This window comes from Glycine max, chromosome 10 (genome assembly GCF_000004515.6).
Source record: "Glycine max cultivar Williams 82 chromosome 10, Glycine_max_v4.0, whole genome shotgun sequence".
Classification (NCBI taxonomy): Eukaryota; Viridiplantae; Streptophyta; class Magnoliopsida; order Fabales; family Fabaceae; genus Glycine; species Glycine max.
The window spans coordinates 38,839,439-38,861,653 of NC_038246.2; the positions used below are offsets into that span (position 1 = coordinate 38,839,439).

The 22,215-nt window shown below is 31.6% G+C and overlaps 2 protein-coding genes across 2 annotated transcripts; both read right to left on the reverse strand.

Moving 5' to 3' along the window:
• Nucleotides 1-3,064: 3,064 nt before the first annotated feature.
• LOC100811398 (heavy metal-associated isoprenylated plant protein 36) lies at nt 3,065-4,619 on the reverse strand. Its single transcript, XM_003535285.5, has 3 exons — nt 4,415-4,619; nt 4,243-4,318; nt 3,065-4,151 (listed from the first exon to the last, which is right to left on the reverse strand). Exons 1-3 carry the CDS (start codon nt 4,511-4,513, stop codon nt 3,196-3,198), a joined length of 1,131 nt encoding a protein of 376 aa, XP_003535333.1. The 5' UTR covers nt 4,514-4,619; the 3' UTR covers nt 3,065-3,195.
• Nucleotides 4,620-8,888: 4,269 nt separating this feature from the next.
• Nucleotides 8,889-16,041, reverse strand: LOC100799682 (respiratory burst oxidase homolog protein B). Its single transcript, XM_003536022.5, has 12 exons — nt 14,760-16,041; nt 14,266-14,425; nt 13,188-13,236; nt 12,826-12,939; nt 11,362-11,790; nt 10,758-11,144; nt 10,553-10,648; nt 10,347-10,462; nt 10,125-10,227; nt 9,956-10,029; nt 9,373-9,875; nt 8,889-9,269 (listed from the first exon to the last, which is right to left on the reverse strand). Exons 1-12 carry the CDS (start codon nt 15,283-15,285, stop codon nt 9,160-9,162), a joined length of 2,667 nt encoding a protein of 888 aa, XP_003536070.3. The 5' UTR covers nt 15,286-16,041; the 3' UTR covers nt 8,889-9,159.
• Nucleotides 16,042-22,215: the final 6,174 nt, after the last annotated feature.

Genomic DNA, 22,215 nt, shown 5'->3' on the forward strand with positions numbered 1-22,215 from the left:
CTGCATATACCAATTGCTTTCTGCACTTCCTCTTTGTTTTTCAGAATGACCAATTCAAAATGTAAAATTATATTGTAGAATGTACTCCCTTTTCTAATTTCCGAAATGACTAATCCAAAAAGGTAAAAAAAAAAATATTTCAAAGAGTGTAAGAAGCTATAATTTTCTTCTTTGAGTCTTGCTAACTAGTACCTAAGAATACAAATTAAGTAACCAAAAAGAAAAAAATATTTACCGTGTAAAATAGTGAAAAATGTAAAAAAAAACTTCTGGAAAAAACAATTTAGCAAATTTCAAAAAAATCTTTTTCATTTTAATTTTTTAACCAATATTTTAAGAATACACGTTAGCATTTGCCTTCTTCCTTCCTTGGTGTCCAAACTGAAACAATGGACTACTCAATTTTCAACTAAGGAGGCTTTTCCAAGGACCGAAACCTCTTCTAATGAATAATGATAAGGGAAAAGAAAAAACTTCAAATGCCTCTGTTTAAAAGTTGTGTAAGCCGACATTTACACTTGAAATCAAACATTATCTTCTAATAAGGTTTCAATGTGTGAACGGTCTTGTGAGGCTTATATAAGAAGGGAGATTTAATCTTGAATAAAAGGAATCAGATTCCTCTATGGAAAAATGATATGACGAGAGAGAATATGCAAATTGGCCAGCATAAATAAAATCAGGAGCCTGATTGACTAACCGCTATCTTTAAAATATTTGTTACTAAGCTTTCTCGTCATTGTTATTCGATTATTCCATAAGGTTTCCCAGAGTATTCCATTCAGACATTTTTTTAAAAAAGGACCAGATGTGACTGTGATTAACTTATTTTTACGTATATAAATTTACTAATTAAAATGCTTCAGAGGTTTGAGCCAATTAAGAAGTGATTTTTATAACCAAATAAGTTTGGCAGAGACCCAGTTTCTCAATATCTCCCGTAAAGTAAAGGATATGATGCTATGCTACCCGTTCAGCCTGAAAGAATGACGAATTTTTTGAATAGTTAATTGATTTCTTAAACACTAAAACACGTGATCTTATTGTGGCAGCAAATTAAAATTCAAAAAAGAGGAAATGCTATTTCATCTATTGGACAACCGATGTGCAATTTAATATCTTTCATCACAATAATTTGAAATAGTTAAACAAATTTTAAATTGTTTCTCGCCGACCTTATAAATCTGAATTCTTGCATATACATGGTTTCCTCTCACGAAAGAATAAGAATAGATTGGTGAAAATTCTCTTCAGTTAAAAATAATCTCCGAATGTCCAATAAGCCTCTCAAGTTGACGACAGAATCAAAGCCAGAAAAAGCTAATTTCCAGAGAGTTGTGGAAGACATCAATGGTTTGAGTGATTTCAATTGATATGTGAAAAAAATAATATTCCTGATAAAGTTATATCCACAAATACACCTCCAAAAAAAGGTGGTGTTCGTCCCCATGCCAACACGCCAGAGAATACGGGGATAATAATAATCACATCTAAACTGAAAAATATGCGTATAAATTGATGAATTAAATAATGATTATTGTTATTATTATTATTTTGCTGATCAATTCTGGTTTTTGTGACAACCTTTTAATTTAACTTTCATGATCAAGCCGACAAGGAAAAGATAAAACCTTGATTTGCCCAAACTAAGCGCAAAGTGTAACTACACCCAAATACCTCAAAGGAAAAGAAGTTCTTTCTCTTAGAAAGAGTTGCTTTAAATATCAACGTGGAGTCTAGCTGCCCCACAAGCCTAACAAGATGAGTTGACAACAAATAGAGTTAATGAATAATTACCCAATAAATAAATTTATTTATTTTTTTTCCTTTAAAGATGTTGATATGTCTTCACAAACCACAAGGAGGTTTGCTTTCAAAGAAAGTCTACACAAGCCTTAATCAGTCACTCTCAAGAGACAGCTGAAAATTGCTAACTAGATATAGCATATGGGTAGCAAAGAAAGGCAAAATGCAAAATGCATTATGCAAAGCAACTACTAAAGTACCAATTAATTGTATTCAAAAGGAAACCTGTCCAACAAAGCTCATGTGTATATTTAACAAACATTTAAAGCAGAGACTCAAGAGTCTTTCCTGGAAGAGACAACAAAGCAAGACAGTTGTTTTCATTCTCCCATGAAAGATGTAAATTCCACATCACAACACACTAAGCCTTTTTCCGGAGTTTGGTTTTAAGGCCCCCTCCAAATCCATACACTCAACCAAAATTCATATGTAAATATATAAAAAAAAAACACAATTTTTTTTTGTCTCAAATATATAAAAAAATCAACTAATTTTATCTTATTTAATAATATTATTTTAAAAATATTCTTCATTTAATTAAGACATTAATTTCTGAGACTCTTTCTCTTTTTTATCTTTGATATCAAATTCTAATAAAAAATAAATTGAAAAAATATTTTTAATTAAAATTAATATAATTAAATATATTTAATTAACTTTTTAATTAGTGTGCCACTCTTTCTTTCTCATATTTAAGACTAAAAAGAAGTATCTACTAAAACATTAATTATGGAAAAAGAAATGTTTACATAATTCGTTAAAATTTATTAAAAATCATTAATTTTGTTTCTTTCTTTTTATTTAAAAAAAATCTATCAAAATTAATATTTTTAATCATCCATAAAAGAAAAAAATAGGAAAGAAAGCATCTTAACATTTGTCATTGTGGGAATACATGAAATTAACTTTTTTTAAAAACATTTAAAGCATTTGAACAGCTGATTGTTTAAGACATGTCACGTCTCTTTTTGAGAAAGTTGTTCCGTTTGGCCCACATCACGCCACCTATAAAGGCTATAAACCAATAACCTTCTACCACTCGATGCCTAAGAAGCATATGATCCCTGCATAACAGTAAAGTGATACATATCCGAAGGCCAATAATGTTTCAATTCAACGTATTATTCTGTAGTTCTAGTGTGGTAAAAAGCAAGAACAACCACTGAACAAAAACCGGAGGCTCAGAAGTCAGACCCCATTAAAAAAAAAAAGAAATAGTTTTCTTTTTTCATAAAAATAATAAAAAAAAAGAAGCCTGTGATAATAATATTCTTGTATATCTCCAACTCTACAAGCATTACAAAATTACTCCATGCTCGTACAAGTCGTATGTGGTAAAGCAGTTCAAAGAAATAATTGCGCGTAATGATGCATCACACACACTTACATTTACATGACCGAGCACGCATTTGGATTTTCATCGCTGAAGAGCTCGAAGGAATCCGACGGCTGCGATGAAGCATACGATTCCCTTTCGTACGTGTACGGTGGTGGAGGCTCCATTTCGTTCCCTGGACGCACCACGTGGGCGTACGAATACGGTTGCGGAGAGGTGTAATACGCTGTACCGTAGCTGCTGCTAGGATGCGCCGTGTGATAACTCATGACCGTATGAACAGCAGGGGTAGTAGGAGGAGGAGGAGGAGGAGGAGGAGCATAGTAATGCGGTGGGTACTGACGGTAAATGTTATGATGACGTGGTGGACTCTCATTGGCTGGGCTTGAAAATGGAAGCCATGACCCATGAACATGTACATGACCTTGACCATGTGACTGGTTACCGGAAGAAGGTCCGGAACCATCGTTTGCTTTAGCGTGTTCAACAGTAACAGTAGCAGCACCAGCACCTTCGTTGGCGTTGTTATTAGTACTCCCTTTCACGCTCGCCTTCTTTTTCTTCTTTTTCCCTGCACCACCGCCACCGGTACCGCCGGTTATATTCTCATTCCCGGTTGCTTCATTGTCGTTAGGAACTTGAACTGCGATGCTGACCTTCTCAGTTACCGGACCGGCCGGTGGTAGTACCACGGTCTGCCTGATCACCTCCGGCTTCGGCTCTTGAATCTGAACACCGGCTTTACCGGTCGCGCATCCTTCGCCGGGTTTGCTAACGTTAGCGTTAGTGCCTTGAGCAACAACGTTAACAGCTTGTTTATCGGTTTGGTTAATTCCTTGGCTGCTTTCTGGTTTGGGTTGCTTTTTCTTTTTGGAATCTGCTTTTAATTGAGGCCATAACTCAGCATGCTTCCCTGCCTTAGTCAATTTCCAAATCAACGTCTCGCTGTTAACGTTCCCCGTTACTACCACTTTGTGCTGCCTCAAATCAATGTCTATAGTGTGAACACCTGGATCATAGAAGAAAAGTTTTAAGCACATAAAAATGAAACCAAATGCGAAAAACAAAACGCTTTTAGGTTTTGGAGATGGTTACGTTACCGTGAACGGCTTGAAGAATTTTCTGGACTTTCCTTTTGCAGCCTTGGCAGTGGATGGAGACTCTCAACACGACGGTCTGGGAGAGAGACAGAAGCGTATAACAAGTTCAGAACCTGTTGGAGAATACTCACTACTCGAGAGTTTTTAAGCAAATAAATAAAATGTTTTTTACCTTGTATGAGAGAGGTTCTGCTTCTACGTATACGTGGTGTTGTTGTTGTTGTTCTTCGGCTTCGTGAGGTTCCGCTATTATTGTTTCTGTTGCGGCCATCTAAAATTCAAAGACAGAAGCTATGGCAGAGGGAAACAGAAAGAGAAGAGAAAGGAGGAAGGCTTAAAAAGCAGAGAGTTTTGAAGGCTTTGAGGCATAAGAGAATAATTTATAATTTAAAAGAAAAAAAGTGAAGGCTTTCATAAAAAGAAGAACCTGTATCGGGAAAAAAGAATCTCAAAACATATCGTGGCTCTATGTATACGTAATTGAATATCAGTCGTTCAATTTTTATTTTTTTTATACAGAATTTTCATTTTTGTAGTGGACGTATTTGATGCCGTTTCTGCTTTCTTTCTTTTTTTTTTTTCGTCTTTTGCCAATCCTTTTGAACGGATTTTTTTCCTTCCTTCCTTAGCCTTCCTTTTCCATTGCATCATATATTCATAAAACAACTGCATGCATTTTGTTTTGTTTAATAAAATAAACTACTGTTTGACATGTTTTATTTTCAAGAATTTCGAGGATATATTCTTATAAGTTATGATAATGGTAAGGTTTAACTGTATTTTTGCTATCAAACCTTTATTTAAGTGTCATTCTTGTTTTCTTAATTTTTAGTATTCATAGTTTTTAAGTATTGGAATTTTATTCAACAAAAATAGAAAGAATCGAAATTAAAATTTTCACCTAAATTTAATTGAATGCAATTAAAGTGTGACTTATTGTTCCATTCCATTATATAAATCGATGAAAATGTAAATAAAAAAAAGTTGAATTAAGCAAAAAATATGTTTAAAATGTAAAGAAAGTCTAATTTGGCTTTATTATCATCATTATTATTATTAAAATATTTACGTGTTATATTTTTTTTTAAATCTAATTATATGTTTTATTCCTTTAGTTTAAATTCATGTAATTTAAGTCCCTTATTTTTTTTTCAAACCAATTAAGTACCTCTATTATCAATATTAAGCAAATTTAATCTTAATTTTTTTACTTAAAACTTTCAAATTCTCCTTTTCTCACTATTAAATCAATTAAATTGTATTATACTCAAAACCCACCAACCAAAACTTCAAAATTAATCCAAATTAAATATAGAAATCTGAAATTTTCTATTCTTTAAATTCTTATCTTACATCTTAAAAACTTTCAGATTTTATCACGTTCTTACTAAATCTTTTGTACTTCTGAACTTTTAACATACTTCCATATCTCATATTTACCAATTATAATAATCTTTGTTAGCAGTTTGGATTCTATATTACTCCCTCGTATAATAATATTATCACAACCTAAAAAGACTCTCAAGATTAAGTTTGTAAAAAAACTCTTTCATTTATTTTTAAATCAAATTAACTGATCTATTAACACTCCTAGAATTATTTAATTTAAACTCTTTAGTATTAATTTAAATGATATATATTTTTTAGAAGAAAAAGAGAAACAATATTAAATTTAAATGATAATTAATGATAAATCAATACTGAAAATGAGATGTGTAAAAGTGAAAAGCCTATATATAAGACTCTATGGTTTATATTCATATAGGAAATTAGATTGATAAAGCAGATGTGGTCATCACAGAAGCTTCACCATTAGCCTGATATAACCATCTGCATCTGCTTTCACTGCCTTTGGTTATTAATATCTATCTCCACCGCCTGCCAAAGATAGAAAGAGGAATCACGTCTTTAATAGTAAACCAATGAATACTTGAAATATGCATTTAATAAAATCCAGTATCAAGTAGTTTTAATTTTGTTCTCCAATCGAAAAAGACTTCAAGAATTTTATGATTCGCATTTTAATATTTTTCCTAGATTAAATATTATAGGTGTCCTCTAACTCACTAATCTCGTTAGTAACCTGTATTATAGGTGTCCTCCAACTCACCAATCTCCCTATTAATGCATGATTGTCCTTAATCCAAATTCTTTTTTACTCAGAAAGAATTAAACACAAATTCTCCAAAAAAGACTATATTTGGATTTCCAGTGGCATATCCAACCTCAGCCCGGAGAAAACACCATCTTGCTTGCTTCTGTCTTGAATCGTGTGCTACAATAAATTCATCGAAAATTCAAAAACATTAAATAGATAGTTCTTTGTATGTGAACGCACTAAAACTATTATACCAACTCTAAGGTTTATTCGGATTCACATTTGAGACAACAGTAGCGTTTCTAGTTTCTACGTCAGAATAATTTAGCATGCATATCTCATGATTAGATAGATTTTTCATATGAAACCAATTACCCAGTATAGCATATTGATATTTACATAACAAAAATAAAATTTATAAGTTTCTTCAAAATTTGGATAAAATATGTTAAACTAATTTGTTGAGATAAAATTTATTAAAAATATAAAAATTAAAGGTAAAAAATGTAATCAAGTTTTTTAGAGAAAAAAAATACTATATATACAGGACCATCCAATGATACATAATTAGAAGGGATTGAACAATACCGGGGTATTTCCCCTCATTTAAAAAAAAAATATTTTGACAATAATATGTTGTTTTTTTCATTAACTATGACAATAAGTTGTTATTTACTAGTAAGTTTTAAGTTTTAATATTTTTAACTTATTTTCAGAACCCATTTATTTTTAATTTCCTTTGAGTTAGGATGAAACTACAAAGATAAATTGTCAGTGCGCGAGTATGATGTGCTCAATCCTTCCCTTATTATTATTATTATTTTTATTTTCGTATAAATTTGTTGTAAAGTTTACTATCATTTTCCTCTTAAAATAGTTAATTACAAAATAAATCTTATTTAAAATGAGATATTATATTATATCTACCACTCAACTTTCAATATCATAAAGTATCTTTGAGTTGTCTAGTGGGATCTCTATCACACCTTTTTATTTAATATTCTAAAATTTAAACAATAAGAAATATATATATAAAAAAATTACACTGTAAAAAGCACTTTTTTTATTTGCTTCGTGACAAGGGAAAATTTGAAATGCCAACTAATGAAAAGAAGAATATTTATTTCTTATAAAATGTTAAGTCTCAAAATAACATTAAGCGTTTCCACCTTTTTTTCTATCCCTCTTTTTATTGCATCTTTTACTTTGTATTTGCTTTTTTCCTTTTTATATATATCTCTTATATTTATATATTAAGGTTTAAATCACTCATTTTCTGCCCAAAAAAGAAAGAAAGATGAGAGAAAAGAAGATTTTTCAATACATATTGTACTGACCAACCAAGATATAATGGATACCAACCATTCACGTAAATACATAAGTATACTGTAGATAATTCGTCTTCTAATTACACATTATTTTGATCATTCATATTAACTTGAGCATTGAACAGGAGAACACTTCAATCCGGTATATATGAAGACATATAAAAATATGTATAAAATAAAATAAAATAACAAATAAAACTATAAAAGGAGCAAAAGGCAACACTGTACTTGAAGGTGACTATTTATATATATAAATAAAAAAGAACACAATTTATTTCTTTTACTTTTTTACACCACTTTAATTTATATATATGGGAGTTTAAACTCTTTTCTTAATAGAATATGTATAAACTCAATAAATTTTATACAAATTTGGTAGACTCTCGAATTTATTATTGAATCAATAAATTAAAAAAATTAGACTAAAATGTTGGTTGCTTTGGGTTGTTTTTTGTGCGATTAGGAGTTAACATATCTCCATTAAGCATGTTGTTCTTGAATTGAAGAATCTTCACCTTTAACAACATCAAATTCTTGTTTCTCAACATCAAACCTTCAATAGAATGCTCTATTACCACTACTACCTTTGCAAGTTATCATTTAATAATGATGCATTACTATCCTTGATTATTTAAGTATTGTAAAATTTATAATTTTATATTGTTAAAATATTTTATTGGTATGTTATATATAGGTATTTTATTATTATTATTTTTATAAAAGTAAATCTTATGAGTTTAAGTCAAACTTATAAATTTCTTGTGAGTCTATCTAGATTCTTGAGAGTTTGATAAGCTTGCTTATGAGTGAACAAAATTAAACGATCGGTTTACAATAGTAAAGGCATTTATAATGAGTTAATATTCCTCGGTTGTTTTGCACGAGCAGCTTATTTTATACTCCATCTCATTCGAAACATTTTGCTAACCATACAGGAGTAAACACTATTGCAAGGCCGATTTGTTTGTACTGATTAATCAAAGCTCATTTAATTTGTCAGAAATTATAAATGTAACATGTAAAATGAGAGTTGTAGGCAGTGCAGATCAATCCATTGATCCGAAAAATAAATTAAATATATAGTAAATTTAATCTTTAAAGATAATTGAGTAATTTAGATATAATTTTATTTTCAACTAATGATAAACAAAGTATCAAATTAGCTGGGACCCGTTTAAGTAAATATGTATATAAGTTGTTTGTGGGTACCTGCGTACTTCAAAAACAAGTACTATTATTTACTGTTATTAATTAAACTACGAAGTTTGATATTTTACAAATCAATTACAATAATCATTTGAACTGATGATAGTATGAAAGCGTACAACATCACGATTTCACATTACTTGAAAGGGACTACAATTTTTTGATACATGTAAGTTCCATGTATCAAATGCAGCTAGCTATATACCACCCACTACAACAAAAAATGATCCAACTATATATAACTACAGTTGCCAAAAATAATAATAAATAAACTGAGAAAAGAATCTAAAAATTTTCTTTGTGAAAATCAAACTTGGTGCTGGTTTTCCTGGAAAAGTCTAAAGAAAGCTTTTTCAGTTCCCCAACCAATCCATGCGCCCCACAGTAGAAAACACCTGAAAATAGTACAGCAGATTAAAGATTAGATGAGTAATTAATTTCTGTGTGTAAATTTCACCAATATAAAATTGAGAGCAAAATCAATCAATATATACTTACCAACTCTTTGGTCAGGGTGTTTGATGGCTGCATGTTTAAAGACATTGCGCCAGTTGGGTCTTGCAAAATGAGTCTTCACCCTTGTCCCTGAAACTATATCCACACCATTTTTGGCATGGTGAAGAGACTGAAGCATTGTGATCAAAGCTGACCTAGCATCTCCTTCTTCGTACACACTTGTGCAATAGTTGTGAAGTTCAATAACTCCTTCCTTGTCATTCTCTTCCACCTCATTCATCACCCCTTTAAACCATTCAAAGGAACCTTCCTCACGGGTAACCCAGTAGAAATAAGCTCGCTTAGTGGCAAAAGGTTTTCTCTTGTCCTTTTCCACCTCTCCTTCTTCTACATCTTTATGTTGCTTGATGTTGTTTAGCACGTCTTTGAGTATGCTTATCAAAGGGGTGGCACCAATTCCTAGCCCCACCAGAAGGATTACATCATAATTTTTGTAGTCCTGTGCTGGAGCTCCATAAGGTCCATCGATTAATAGCCTTGGCATTCTGCAATTTATTTTAATTTCACAAGAATTAGAAATTGGTCATTTTGCCAATTTTAGTATCATACAATTAGAATTACATACCTTGGTTTGTTGTTGCCTTGTAGCATATCAGCTCGTAGAAGACCACTTTGGCCTTCACTTGCTGGTTGACATGCCTGCATCAATCGTATTGATATACTAATTAATAAAACAACAACAATTTGAATTCTCCAAATAAAAAGAACAAAGTGTTCTCTCATGCGAAATTCACCTTGGCGAAAACACCCTTCAGTTGTGATGTCCAGTCACCCAAAGTTCGAATGTGAACACTTAAGTAATCATCTCCCGGAGCTGATGTAATAGAAAAGGGATGCCTACAAAATAGATATCAATACCACACAATTAAATTAACTTTGTTCATGATTACTGTCCTCATATGAATTGTGCCTAATTATATAGGAACAAAAAAATTGAACTTAAATTAGGTGCATACCATTCAAATGGGGAGACATCTGAACAGTTAACGTATATATACTGGCCACTAGAGTACTTAAATCCTTGTGGTTTAGACACATGCAATGCTAGCACATTTCCTGGGTACACAGCAACCTGAACGAAACATTTATGATTAAAATTTCATTTAGTGACACAACAATTGATGATAAAACAGAGGAGTGAAATTGTTTAGAATGTATGTACCTTGAGAATCCTCACTGATTTGTAGCCAGACCTAAACGCACGGAGTAGCCTTTCGCATCCGTATAGTATCATGGGAACGGCGAGATACATCCATGTCTGTTGTGTAACAAATTAAATTCATCAATAAACAAGTTTCTTTTGCAAGAAAAAGGAACAGAGAATAAATTAAGGTGTATGCTTGGTTTGAGAGAGACCATGCACGTACCGTTTTCTTGTACCATTTCTTGCTGAGGTATAGGAAGTAACCGTGAATGATGAAAAGCACATAGACGATGACAAAAAGGTGGTGGGAGTACCAAAAGGCATTGAAACCGGTGAGCTTCTTGAGGGTTTTGGGGAGTTTCAGCCTGTTCCTTCGGAACCATGGTTGAGCCAAAATGAAGGCTATAGCCATAAGAACCACCATCACCACCCCGGTCCATCCCTCAGTCCCTTTCACGAACCACCAATAATTGTTGGGCCTCTCATCTCCAAAAAATTGTTTCATGGGCTCGTATTCTTCGTCCGTCGCATGTAACAACCTTGGGAAGTCACACGTCAGATGTGAAATCGCATGCAATCCAACCCCAATTGCAATGCCAAAGGCTACCACCTACACAAATGTTCAAGTTAGTAATAGTAGCTCAATTTAATAAAAAAAAAATCGTAATAATAGCATACTCTCTAACACACTTTCTTTAACAGATTCTTTTCACTATCAGTTGAGATTTATTGAAAATCAGGTTATTTTGTGAGTCTGACAACCTCATATTTAACAAGTTTCACTCATGATTAGTTTTCAATAAATTTTAACTCTACTCTAGTTATACCTTGTGAAAGTTGATGTTGTCGTCAAAGGGAATGATGGCTCCTAGTTTGGTCCTGCTCCTGAGCCAAGTAATGGTGTTTCTGCAGACAGGCAACAAGATCAAGGCCATGTTGAACTTGGTTGTTTCAGCACCGCCCTTGGCTACTGTGACACAGTATCCCATGACATCGAACACAGCACGGTGCTTGTATTGGATGAACTTCCAAGTGAAAAGACCAGCGCAAATGGAAAGCCACAGGGCTATGACCCAGAGGCGTTTCCAATTGTCCTGCACGAAGTATGCCAGTGCCCGAAAGCCTCGCTTGATGGGGTTGTACTCTTTTGTAGGGACTAGTTTCTGGCTTAGCATTTGGCTCAGTACCCTGCTATCTGTGGTTATGTGGGTTGATTGTGCTGGGGCTTGCAGAAGAAGCATTTCCAAGTTGTATAACTGCATGAGACCATGCATTTACGTTAGGAAACATGTTTCATAATAATTGAGCTTTTCATTCAAAGGACATAAACTTAAGTAGTTGACACAAGTTTTTACTAAAAACTAAATATTTTAGTTTAGCTAGGTAAGTAGGTAACTACTAACTTATCAAAACTATATCCAGTCAAAAAATTAAATATAAGTACAAAACTAAATTCGTGATATATATTTACTATCTCAAAATATGAGGCTGTTAAGTAACGTGGGGTCATGGTATGAATATTAAGTAATTACTCTCAGTTATTTGAACATAGTAATAGTAATTAGTGTTGATTAATTATTATTCCGACAAAATAAAAGTCTTGAAGCGTCAAAAAATTGATAATGAAAAGATTATGGTAAATTTGTTGATTTTTAAAATAATTATTTTAAAATAATTTAAATAATAATCTATAATTGAATGATAATATAAAGTTATTTTAAGTTATCAGTATATAAAAATTCATCTCTTATTCTTAAGAATAAAACCATAATCTCATCAAGATAGAGGATAAAGTACTCTAGCTCCTGTCATTCAATTTAACAGTACTTATCATATTATCATAGTTGGTGTGAACCAAAATATAAAGAATAGTTATAGGTTAAAGTATTGTTAATAATTTCTTCATATATCCGAAATATTTATTTATTAATAAAAAGTTGCAGCCTTTTTCACTTAGGCTGGTCCAGTTTTAATGAGGCCTTAGCCTGTTAGGAATTGGACGATGAAATGGGCTGCACCCAGCGAAGGTGCTAAATGGCCGACCGTAAACACATGTCCCCAATTGGGTGCAAAAGAAAAGACACCCGAATTGACCAGAAACAATGAAAGCAAAAGAAAAAGCACCGAATGTTAATGGCCAATGATGCAGCATACCTACCAAGCATATAAGAATATAAAAACAATGACAAAAGTTAATCATATAAACACCACCACCAAACCACTTATGAGGGCATTTTTTCTAACTGATTATCTTAATTTGTTTTGACTTTATCCATGTGTAAAATACAAACCTCAATGTATCCAAGGTTGTCCGGATCCAGTTCCTCCATGATAAGGGCAGCATATTCCTCTGCACGATCTTTTAATTTTGACAGCTTATTGGCTGAAGCGCTTAAGGTGATAATCTGCAAAATGAATCATACAGCAATGTTCACGCCTCCATAAGTCTCCAATTAATAAAATAAGCACTCTAATAACACATTGAAAATTAGAATTTTAATTTGAAGACATTAGGCATTTATGGTCTAATGGTCGCTCAGTCAGTAATAATTGAGCTTTTTCCTTCTCTTTTAAGTTCAAGAATCAGCATTTGTGTATCACTGTACATCAAATAATAATAAAAGTAAATTTTAATTTGATGATAAACTCTTACCTCTTTTACTTCTTCTTCATTAATTCGTCCATCGGCATCTTTGTCCACCCTGACATGAGTTAGGTTTATAAGTAACCAAAAGTGCATGTATACCTAATCAAAGGTTATTTAAATGATGCTACGTAATTTGGCTAAAAGATGTGATTTTATTTTGGATAAGAAATGCATACGTAATTCCTCAAAATATAGCTGCTTTCCATTTATATTTTCTTGTAGTCAACCAACCTAACCATTGATCAGTTAATATATCACTGTTTATTTTAATTCCTTCATTTGTGGCTATATCACTCCTACTTTGACCATGAGAATTTTGAATAGTTGGTCAAATAATTCGAACAATTTTTTTTTATGGACGCTAATGATATAAATAAAAAAATTACATGAACTATATATATAACCTATTCATCCTATTGAACAAAAAAAAGTATTGAATTGTCACTTCAAATAATATGCATGCTTTTAATTTTCTAAAGGAAGATTAAAGAAAACAACTATGAGCAAATACAAAATTAACTTTTTATTTATAGTTTAATTAAATGCAAAACAGTTGCACGGGATCAGCATTCTTGTATCGCTATCCACTATACTCATCATAAGACTTTCTTGTCAAACCCTGCTACATTTTAATCAAATAATTAATAACAGTATTGTATATATACGACAAATGATTTCACATGCAGATTCCATGAAACGCGGTTTCGAAGTCTTATATAGAAAAATTTATAAACGGACTCCACACATTAATCCGTTACGATTTTCCATCATCATTTGAAAACTGAGCACCCTAGCTACTTAGACGTACAATAGATATTAGTCCAACTTAGAAATATTTCTATATCTACATGTTGTTGAAGCCAACAAAACAACCCGTCTCTTTCATGCTGCCTAATTAAATTAAACAAAGGATATAATCTCTTCTGGCATTCATATCCTGATTAAGTATTTTTTAAATACAAAACAATGAGCTGTATTGTATTATTTGTTAGATATTTTTATAACATGAGCTTCCTAATGAAAATGAGATTATAATTAAATAAATAAAAGAAGAAGATGCTGAAATTAATGAAGCTAGTCTTACATGTCAAAAAAGGTCTGAAGCCGTGAATCAAAACTCTGGTCTGTAATTTGCTCCCAAAATTCACGCAACTGATCCTTCGTTATGGAAGCTGATGTTATCCCTCGACGACGAGCTAATGCATCGAATAACTCACCGGCAAACTCCTTCGATTCGTTCATCCCTAGGTGCCACCAAAAATTAGTTCTAGCTAAGAAAAGTTAATTTCTTGATGTAAAAACAAAATTTACGAGTTTAGTATATACTCGGAGTACGTATATTCTCAAACAATTAAAAATCATTTTGATATACACTACCACACAGTGATATTTAATAATATTTTAGGCCTAACACTTAATAAAATATTGTTAAAAACTTTTAATAGCATGAAAAAAATGTCATTAAATATATATATAAGTATTATTAATATATTTTTATAATATTTAATCAAATACTGTATATAGTTGATCGCTCTCAATGTTTGATAATATTGAATTTAAGATGGTTTTTATATATACCTATGCACTGGCTAAAGCGAGTCTTGGGGAGCTTTGCATCAATGGCCAACTCATCGAAGCGCTTCTCAACCTGTGACCAACCTTCAGTGCCTGCTTTGGTCATGAACTTAAGACCACCAAGGGCGCGCGCAGCACCGGATTTGCTGCGGTCAACCCTATCGAAGGCCTTGTTTGATGTCATGCGCTTCAGTTCCCGCGACACCTGTCTCAGCCGATCGGAAAACGACGACGGCCTCATCTCGAGGCGGCTGGCGAGGAACGCCGTCTCGGAGTCGCCGCCGCGGATGTTCTGGACCGAAACGGCGTCGTCGCGGACGTCCAGCGTGATCTCCACCATCTCCTCGTCGTCCTTGAACCTCGCACTTTTGTTCTTGCTGCTGTTTCTTTTGTTAGAAGAAACCAAAGGCCCACTCAAAGGCCCGCTCAGTGGTCCGCTCAGAGGCCCACTGAAGCCCACTCTCCTGCTCCGGCTTCCCGTGCTCTCCGTTTCCGACCATGACTCGTGTTGGTTTTCGTGAATCTCCATGTTGCGACAACCTATGTTATTTTTGTAATTAATTTATGATCGAGAAATTCTATGGTTTGAGGCTATGCTGAGAAATTGGAGTGAAGGGGAAAGTGTGTATGTGTATATATAATGCAAGGAGAGAGCGTGTGGTGCATACGTGGCTAGGTTGGTTAAGGATGAAAAATGGTATATAAAATGGGAGTAAATGAGAGGTGGGATATGTAAGTCAAATAATGGGGGAGGAGAATCAAGGGGCGCATATGGATATTGTTGTGCTGGTTTTGTAATTAGGGCGTCTTAGTTGACAAAGACACGGTGGAGGAGGGAGAGTTGTTGGGATTCAAAGGCCTTCTCCTTGTGTTCAAACTTCAAACTTCAAACTTCAAATCATATCGTATACACGGTACTTTTTTTTTTTACGTGTAGAAACAGCTAAGAAGGTGCATTCTGTCACTACAAACAGAAAGGAAGCACAAAAATTCCACTTTCAAGTGCCAAGATAGGCTCTCGCAACAAAATATTGCGGTAGGCCAGACGAGTGAAAGCTACACAATTATTGCCTCCTTCTGGGCTATCTAGAACACTAAGTGGTTACATTAAAAGTCAATGACATATGAGTCTAATTTTAATTTATTTCTAATTATTATATCATCTTCCGGATCCACGTGTGTAAGTTCTATTTAACGTTTTAATTAACTACATTACTCATCAGGAATTTTGTGCTAAGAAAACTACCGAGGAATCGAATTTCATATAACATGAGGATACATCAGATATCAGACATGTCTTAACATTCGAGTTTGTAGTTAAATACTGGGAGTAATTACTATTAACAACACTATTGCTGTGGATACATTTTTATACGGATGTTATAATGCTTTGGTGGGCTATATCTTGGTTATTTGCTATTTATTGCTCATCGATCTGTAATAAATTAATATTGCATAATCAAGATAATTCTAATGTAACTCTTGGTACCGTATATTAATATATATTTTTGTTTGCCTACTAAAAAAACATATGAATTGAATATCTACATATCACAAATATATCTCTTTAATGTAACACCCCAAAATAATCTAATAATTATTTAAATAAAGATATTTAAATATATCTTTTAATAAAGGAAAAAATAGATTAAATTATTTTAATATATTAGATTTTTATTTTTATTTTGAAAAGATATTAATATAATAATATATTAGATTGATTAAAAATAATTATAATTAAAGATAATAAAAATATAGATAAAAAAATATCAATTAAACAAATTTTAAATTACAAATAATTTTTACGTAAGGAGATAAATGATTTCTCTTGATATTAGTGAGTTGTTTAAGGATTAAGAAAAAAAAAGTGTGAAATTTTTTTTGACGCAATTGATAGAAGAGAAGAAGAATAATAAAGAACTCTAATATCTTGTTTCAAGAAGTGAGTAAAATAAATCATTTTCAAAATTTTCATAGTATGACTCTTAAAAGAATGTATTTTGGTAATTCTTATATAAATTTGAGTATTTCAATAAATTTCATGGAGAAATCGTTAGGCATAACTTCGACGTCTAAGTTATTTTAATTATACAAGGTAGTGGCTTTTAATTGACGGTACAATCGTAAATTGTGAGACGATGCTTATTGTTTTTTCTTGTTCACGAGTTGATAACCTGGGAGGAAAATATGGCGTTAAGTTTTGTCTCGATTCCTTTCGAGATTGGCTAAAAGGATTTTAATTGTAATTATAATTACATGCAGCAAAGTTCGTTTCCCCTGAAGTTGTTACACCGTATATATATATATATATATCGGTGCATTGATTTATATTAGAACGTTTTTATATTCATAAGCAAAGTTACTTTAATTGGGTGACAGTGGTTAAATAAAATTTGGCATTTGAATGGAATGTGCATAAGCTACTAAAAATTCCAATCCTTTATGTATGTATATATATAAATGTATAGGGATACCTTGAACTTGCTTTCCGAATTGTGTTTCAATGGGTTTGTGTCTTGCATTTAACTGATCATTTATTATACTTATATGTTTACTTAATCATAAACCGGTGTGATGCATTGCTAACCGAATTGTGTTTCAATGGGTCTGTGTCTTGTATTTAACTAATCATTTATGTATACTTATATGTTTACTTAATTATACCCAGGTGTGATGTGATCTGCGGTCCTTGAGATTTTTTTTCAATCTTGTAAAATCCTTTACAAGCAAAGATTCATAAGGGATGTACCATCCCTTGTTCTCTTTGAACAACCTAGTGGATGTACCCTCCATTAGAACTAATCCACAAGAGATGTACCATTTCTTGTTCTCAGTCACAACAATCCAAGTAGATGTACCCTCTACTTGTACCACAAAGGATGTACCCTCCAATGTGTTAAGACAAAGTTCTCAGACGGTTAGTCCTTTGAAACTTTGTGAATGGGGAAACAAAAGAATTCTTAGGCGGTTCATCCTTTGAAATCTTTTGTTTATGGGAAAGGGAAGAATCAAAAGAATTCTCAGACTGTGTCGTTTTGAATTCTTTGACAAGGGAGAAGGGAGACACAAAAGAATTCAGGCGGTTAGTCCTTCGTTCTTTTGGAAAAGGGAGAAGAGAGACACAAAAAGAATTCAGGCGGTTAGTCCTTGGTGAATTCTTTTTGGCAAAGGGAGAAGAGAATGAAAAAGATGAATAACACACTTTTGTTTTCAAGGTTTAGAAAACCAAAAAACTTTAGAAAGCTTTTGGCAAAGGAAGAAGAAGAAGAAGAAATTCAAGAAGATGCTCAAAGAGATTCAAAGGTTGTAAATGATTGTAATAATCATTCTTAAAATGCAAGTTAAGGTCTTGCTTTTATAGACTCTTCATGTCTGGTCAAGAAAATCATTAGAAGAGTTATAACCTTTAGAAAAACTTAAAAATCATTGGAAGAGTTACATCTTTTGATTTTTATTCAAAACTTATCATTGGTAATCGATTACCAAATCATTGTAATCGATTACACAAAGCATTTTTGTGAAAGGATGTGACTCTTCACAATTGAATTTGAATTTTAACATTCAAACACACTCGTAATCAATTACCAAAATCTTGTAATCGATTACACCATTTTGAAATTAATTGGAACGTTGTAAATTCAGTTTGAAAGCTTTTGAAAACAAACTTTGCTACTGGTAATCGATTACAGTAAACTGATAATTGATTATCAGAGAGTAAAAACTCTTTGGTAAAAGCTTTTGTGAAAACTTCATGTGCTACTCAATGTTTTGAAAAAAAAAATTAGTACTTATCTTGATTGAGTCTTCTCTTGATTCTTGAATCTTGAAATCAAATTTCTCTTGATTCTTGAATTGTTCTTGACTCAATCTTGAAATCATTCTCTTGGGAATTGTTTTTGACTTGAAATCATTCTCTTGGGCTTTTTGTCATCATCTTTGTTATCATCAAAACAACTTGAATAAATCTTGATTCATCATCATCATGAAACTTACTTCTACACTAAGTTGTGTTATTAATGGATGTTAATAATATTATAAGGTTTGGGGATAATATTTTCTAATTATGTCTGTTGATCATTATTTTTTGAAAAGGAATGATGATATATATTTTATTTTGAGAAATTGATGAGATATGTTCATTTGGGGTGAGAAAAAGATCATGGACATCTTTATTTATGATGGGAAGACAATGAAATACTATAACATGAGCTGGTAGACTCTTTGGAGAATTTGAAATCTATATTAATTTTGAGAATAAAAAAATTGAGTCTTATGATTTTGAGAATCACTAAATTGTGTCCATTATATTTATTTAAATGTATGGAGGTTTTTTTATTTATTAAAATATTTTATTTATTCAAAATTTCATGAATTATGATAGTTTTTAATATGATTTTTATTGGTATGTAAATATATATATATATATATATATATATATATATAAAATCTTATTTTAACTTCATTGCGAATATCATGATTGATTTTTTAGTTATCACATCCTTAAAATTATCATTTTATTATAAGTGTTATTTTCATAATACAAAGAAAAAATTGCTGAATTTGAGAAGACTTGAATTCGAGACCTTTTTAAGAAAAAAAAATTTATAACCACTTGAACCCATGACTTATTGATAAATTTTAATTCTCTTAAAAAAATAATTAGCATGAGATTGTAATAAATTAATTAAAGTTTAGTACATGAATTTTTGGACTTTGACCGATGGAAACTGTTACTAGTTGGACTAGATATTACGTCTATTTAATTTATACTTGTATATATATAATATTTCAACGATTGAACGTCTACTTTTCCATGCGCAAGGCACCCTAAATTAAATTATTTTATTTACAGTTAATGTGTTTGACAGTTACATGCATTAATTAATATTCATGATTACTAATTTACTATGCTGTCTGTGAAAAAGTTTGGCGTACAACAACCTATTCAATATTTAGAGGGAATAAAAAAAATAAATGCAAACATAATAGATAAATATGACATGATAGCATAATATATAGTATGTTGTGAAAGTAGTGTTAACAATTAATAATGAAAATATTTTGGTGAAAGAGGGATGGAGTACTAGTAATTAATAATGAAAATATTTTGATGAAAGAGGGATGGAGTTGGAGGTGAGTAATGATAATAGTAGTGGTGACTGTGATAATAATGTGATAATAATAGTAGTTTCATAAAAATTATTTATTATTGGATTTTAATCTCCATGGTTTATTATTTTTAATTTTGATTAACAATTGTTATTGATTTGTTCTCATTTGAAATGATATAGCTTGCATTGTTATGTGCATTGCACTCTCTTGCAAGATGACCATAGCAGTCACAAGTTGTAAAATTCAGTGTAACCCCATGCATTCGACTCAATATATACTAATAGCCTTAAAGCAAAACCTTGCCTACCACAAGATTGTTAATGTCAATCTTATACACACCTTAACAAAGCTACCTAGCTCGTCGGATATCCAATGCGTTATTGTGAATCTTGATAAGTTACCCTACAATTGATGTTAAGGCTAATTGGATGTTGTCGTCATAATATATAAAATTCAACCCTAGGAAACAAATCCAAATCAATGCCTTGTCAATGTTAACTGCTAAGATAAATTCACGTGTCCATGTTTGCTCCATGAAAAAATGGTGGAAGATCATCCATGGGTCGTTGTCCATTACCATCCCCTGATCATCTTCATTATCAAATTTTACCATAAAGAAATAATTTCTTATGCCCATGATCACAAAATCGCAATCATATTTTGATTACCATTCTCGTATGGTATGCAAACAAATATTTTCCCCCAATAGTTTGACTAGTAGGGAATTATGTCAGAGTAAAGCCCCTGAAAATTTGAGTATGCACCATGCACCATTGATTTTATAGGATTGCCATCTTCTTACTCAATTATTCTTGGAAGATTTTCCTTTGATCTAGGAGATGTCATTAATTGTTTCTCCTAACCATATCTTTGAAGTAAACCCTTAATTGTATGCTAACGTTGTGGTTAGGTGGTTCGTTTTCGGAGTTAATTAGCACCACTCTTAGAGTATGTAGAGAAAACAAAATCCTAAAACATTGTAATGTCTTTAATTTATTTATATTTAATAAATCAAAATTAACAATAATGAAGACAATTACTATATCTTTAATTTACTTTATTGAAAACAATTATTTATATTTTAAAATGAGTTTAATGGTTATACATCTAATCATAAATTACCGTTGATAATATTTTTAAAATAATTATTATAAAAATCAATAATTTTACCTTATATAATAGATTGTGATTAAATAAAAGTAAAACTTGTTTATAATTTTTTCTCTCTTTTAAACTATTATTACAGCTTATGAGAAACTTGCTATTAGAGTTTCTATTGTAAAAAACAGTTGAATTTTTGTGTGTGCACTTTTTTCTTAAAATATATGGCGCCGTTCTTAATTCCTCTTTTTAAGTTTTAAATTTAAATTATTTTAAATATGTTTTATATAAATTTTTGAATATTTTAGTTAAAATTTTAGATTTTCCTTAATTAACTATGAATGTTGCTCTCATAATTTTAAATGTTTTTATCTTTTATTTACCTTTTAATCTTTTTCCTGAATTTAAAGTATCCGTACCACAATACGTAAATAATTGTATCTAGCTAACATGGAAAAAAACTTTATTTCAGATCAGCCAAAGACAATAAAGACGACCAACATGGAATTAAAGTCAAAGATTGTATCTTATCCCCTCTCAAAATAAATCTGAATATTTACTCAATCCGCAAGACAATGAACACATAGTAAGAAATCACAAAATAACTTGTAATTAAACCATTCAAACAAGTAAAAAAACAACTAAAAGGGATAAATAAAAAAGAGAATAATATGACTTAAAATAAGCTAAACATGATAAGAAATTAATATATACCTCGAATCTATTATTAAACACAAATGGCCAAAAACTAAACTCCTACCAAAATCTATTATATTAAACAGAAATGGCCAAAATTATAAAGCGAACAAGTCAATAGGAGCTGTTTATAAAAACCAAAAAACTTGACAGAAAGTAGTAGAGAAACGTAATCAAGATTTTAGAATAAAATAAATTATGATTTTGGTCAACAACGAATATGGGGAGTAAAAGACAGGTGGATTTAATGTAAAAAAAGAAGAAGTAACGTCAAGGAAAAAAACGAAAAAGAGGTTGCTTAATCGAGTGTTCCATTCAATAGAATCGAAAAATTAGACGCAATATTTAGCACTTGTTATTGCTTCGTACATGGTTTCCCCATTCACACACGTACCTTAACCTTTTTAGCACTTGGTCCAAATAGAACTTGAAGTCAAGGATAACCCCAGGAAAGTAGGGTATAAACTGTAAACAAACTTGACAAATTGATAATTCATGGTGACTTAAGAAAAATGAACTACGCCATTTTATTTTATTTTTGTTACAGGAG

What these genes read in the sequence shown, in the direction of transcription:
- LOC100811398 (XM_003535285.5), bottom strand. Translation starts at nt 4,513, where the DNA reads ATGGCCGCAACAGAAACAATAATAGCGGAACCTCACGAAGCCGAAGAA. An exon ending in CAGAACCTCTCTCATACAAG is followed by an intron (nt 4,319 to 4,414) that starts GTAAAAAACATT and finishes TCTCTCTCCCAG; the next exon opens with ACCGTCGTGTTGAGAGTCTC. An exon ending in AATTCTTCAAGCCGTTCACG is followed by an intron (nt 4,152 to 4,242) that starts GTAACGTAACCA and finishes TCTATGATCCAG; the next exon opens with GTGTTCACACTATAGACATT.
- LOC100799682 (XM_003536022.5), bottom strand. Translation starts at nt 15,285, where the DNA reads ATGGAGATTCACGAAAACCAACACGAGTCATGGTCGGAAACGGAGAGC. An exon ending in ACAACATCAACTTTCACAAG is followed by an intron (nt 11,145 to 11,361) that starts GTATAACTAGAG and finishes ACATTTGTGTAG; the next exon opens with GTGGTAGCCTTTGGCATTGC. An exon ending in ACACCCTGACCAAAGAGTTG is followed by an intron (nt 9,270 to 9,372) that starts GTAAGTATATAT and finishes TACTATTTTCAG; the next exon opens with GTGTTTTCTACTGTGGGGCG.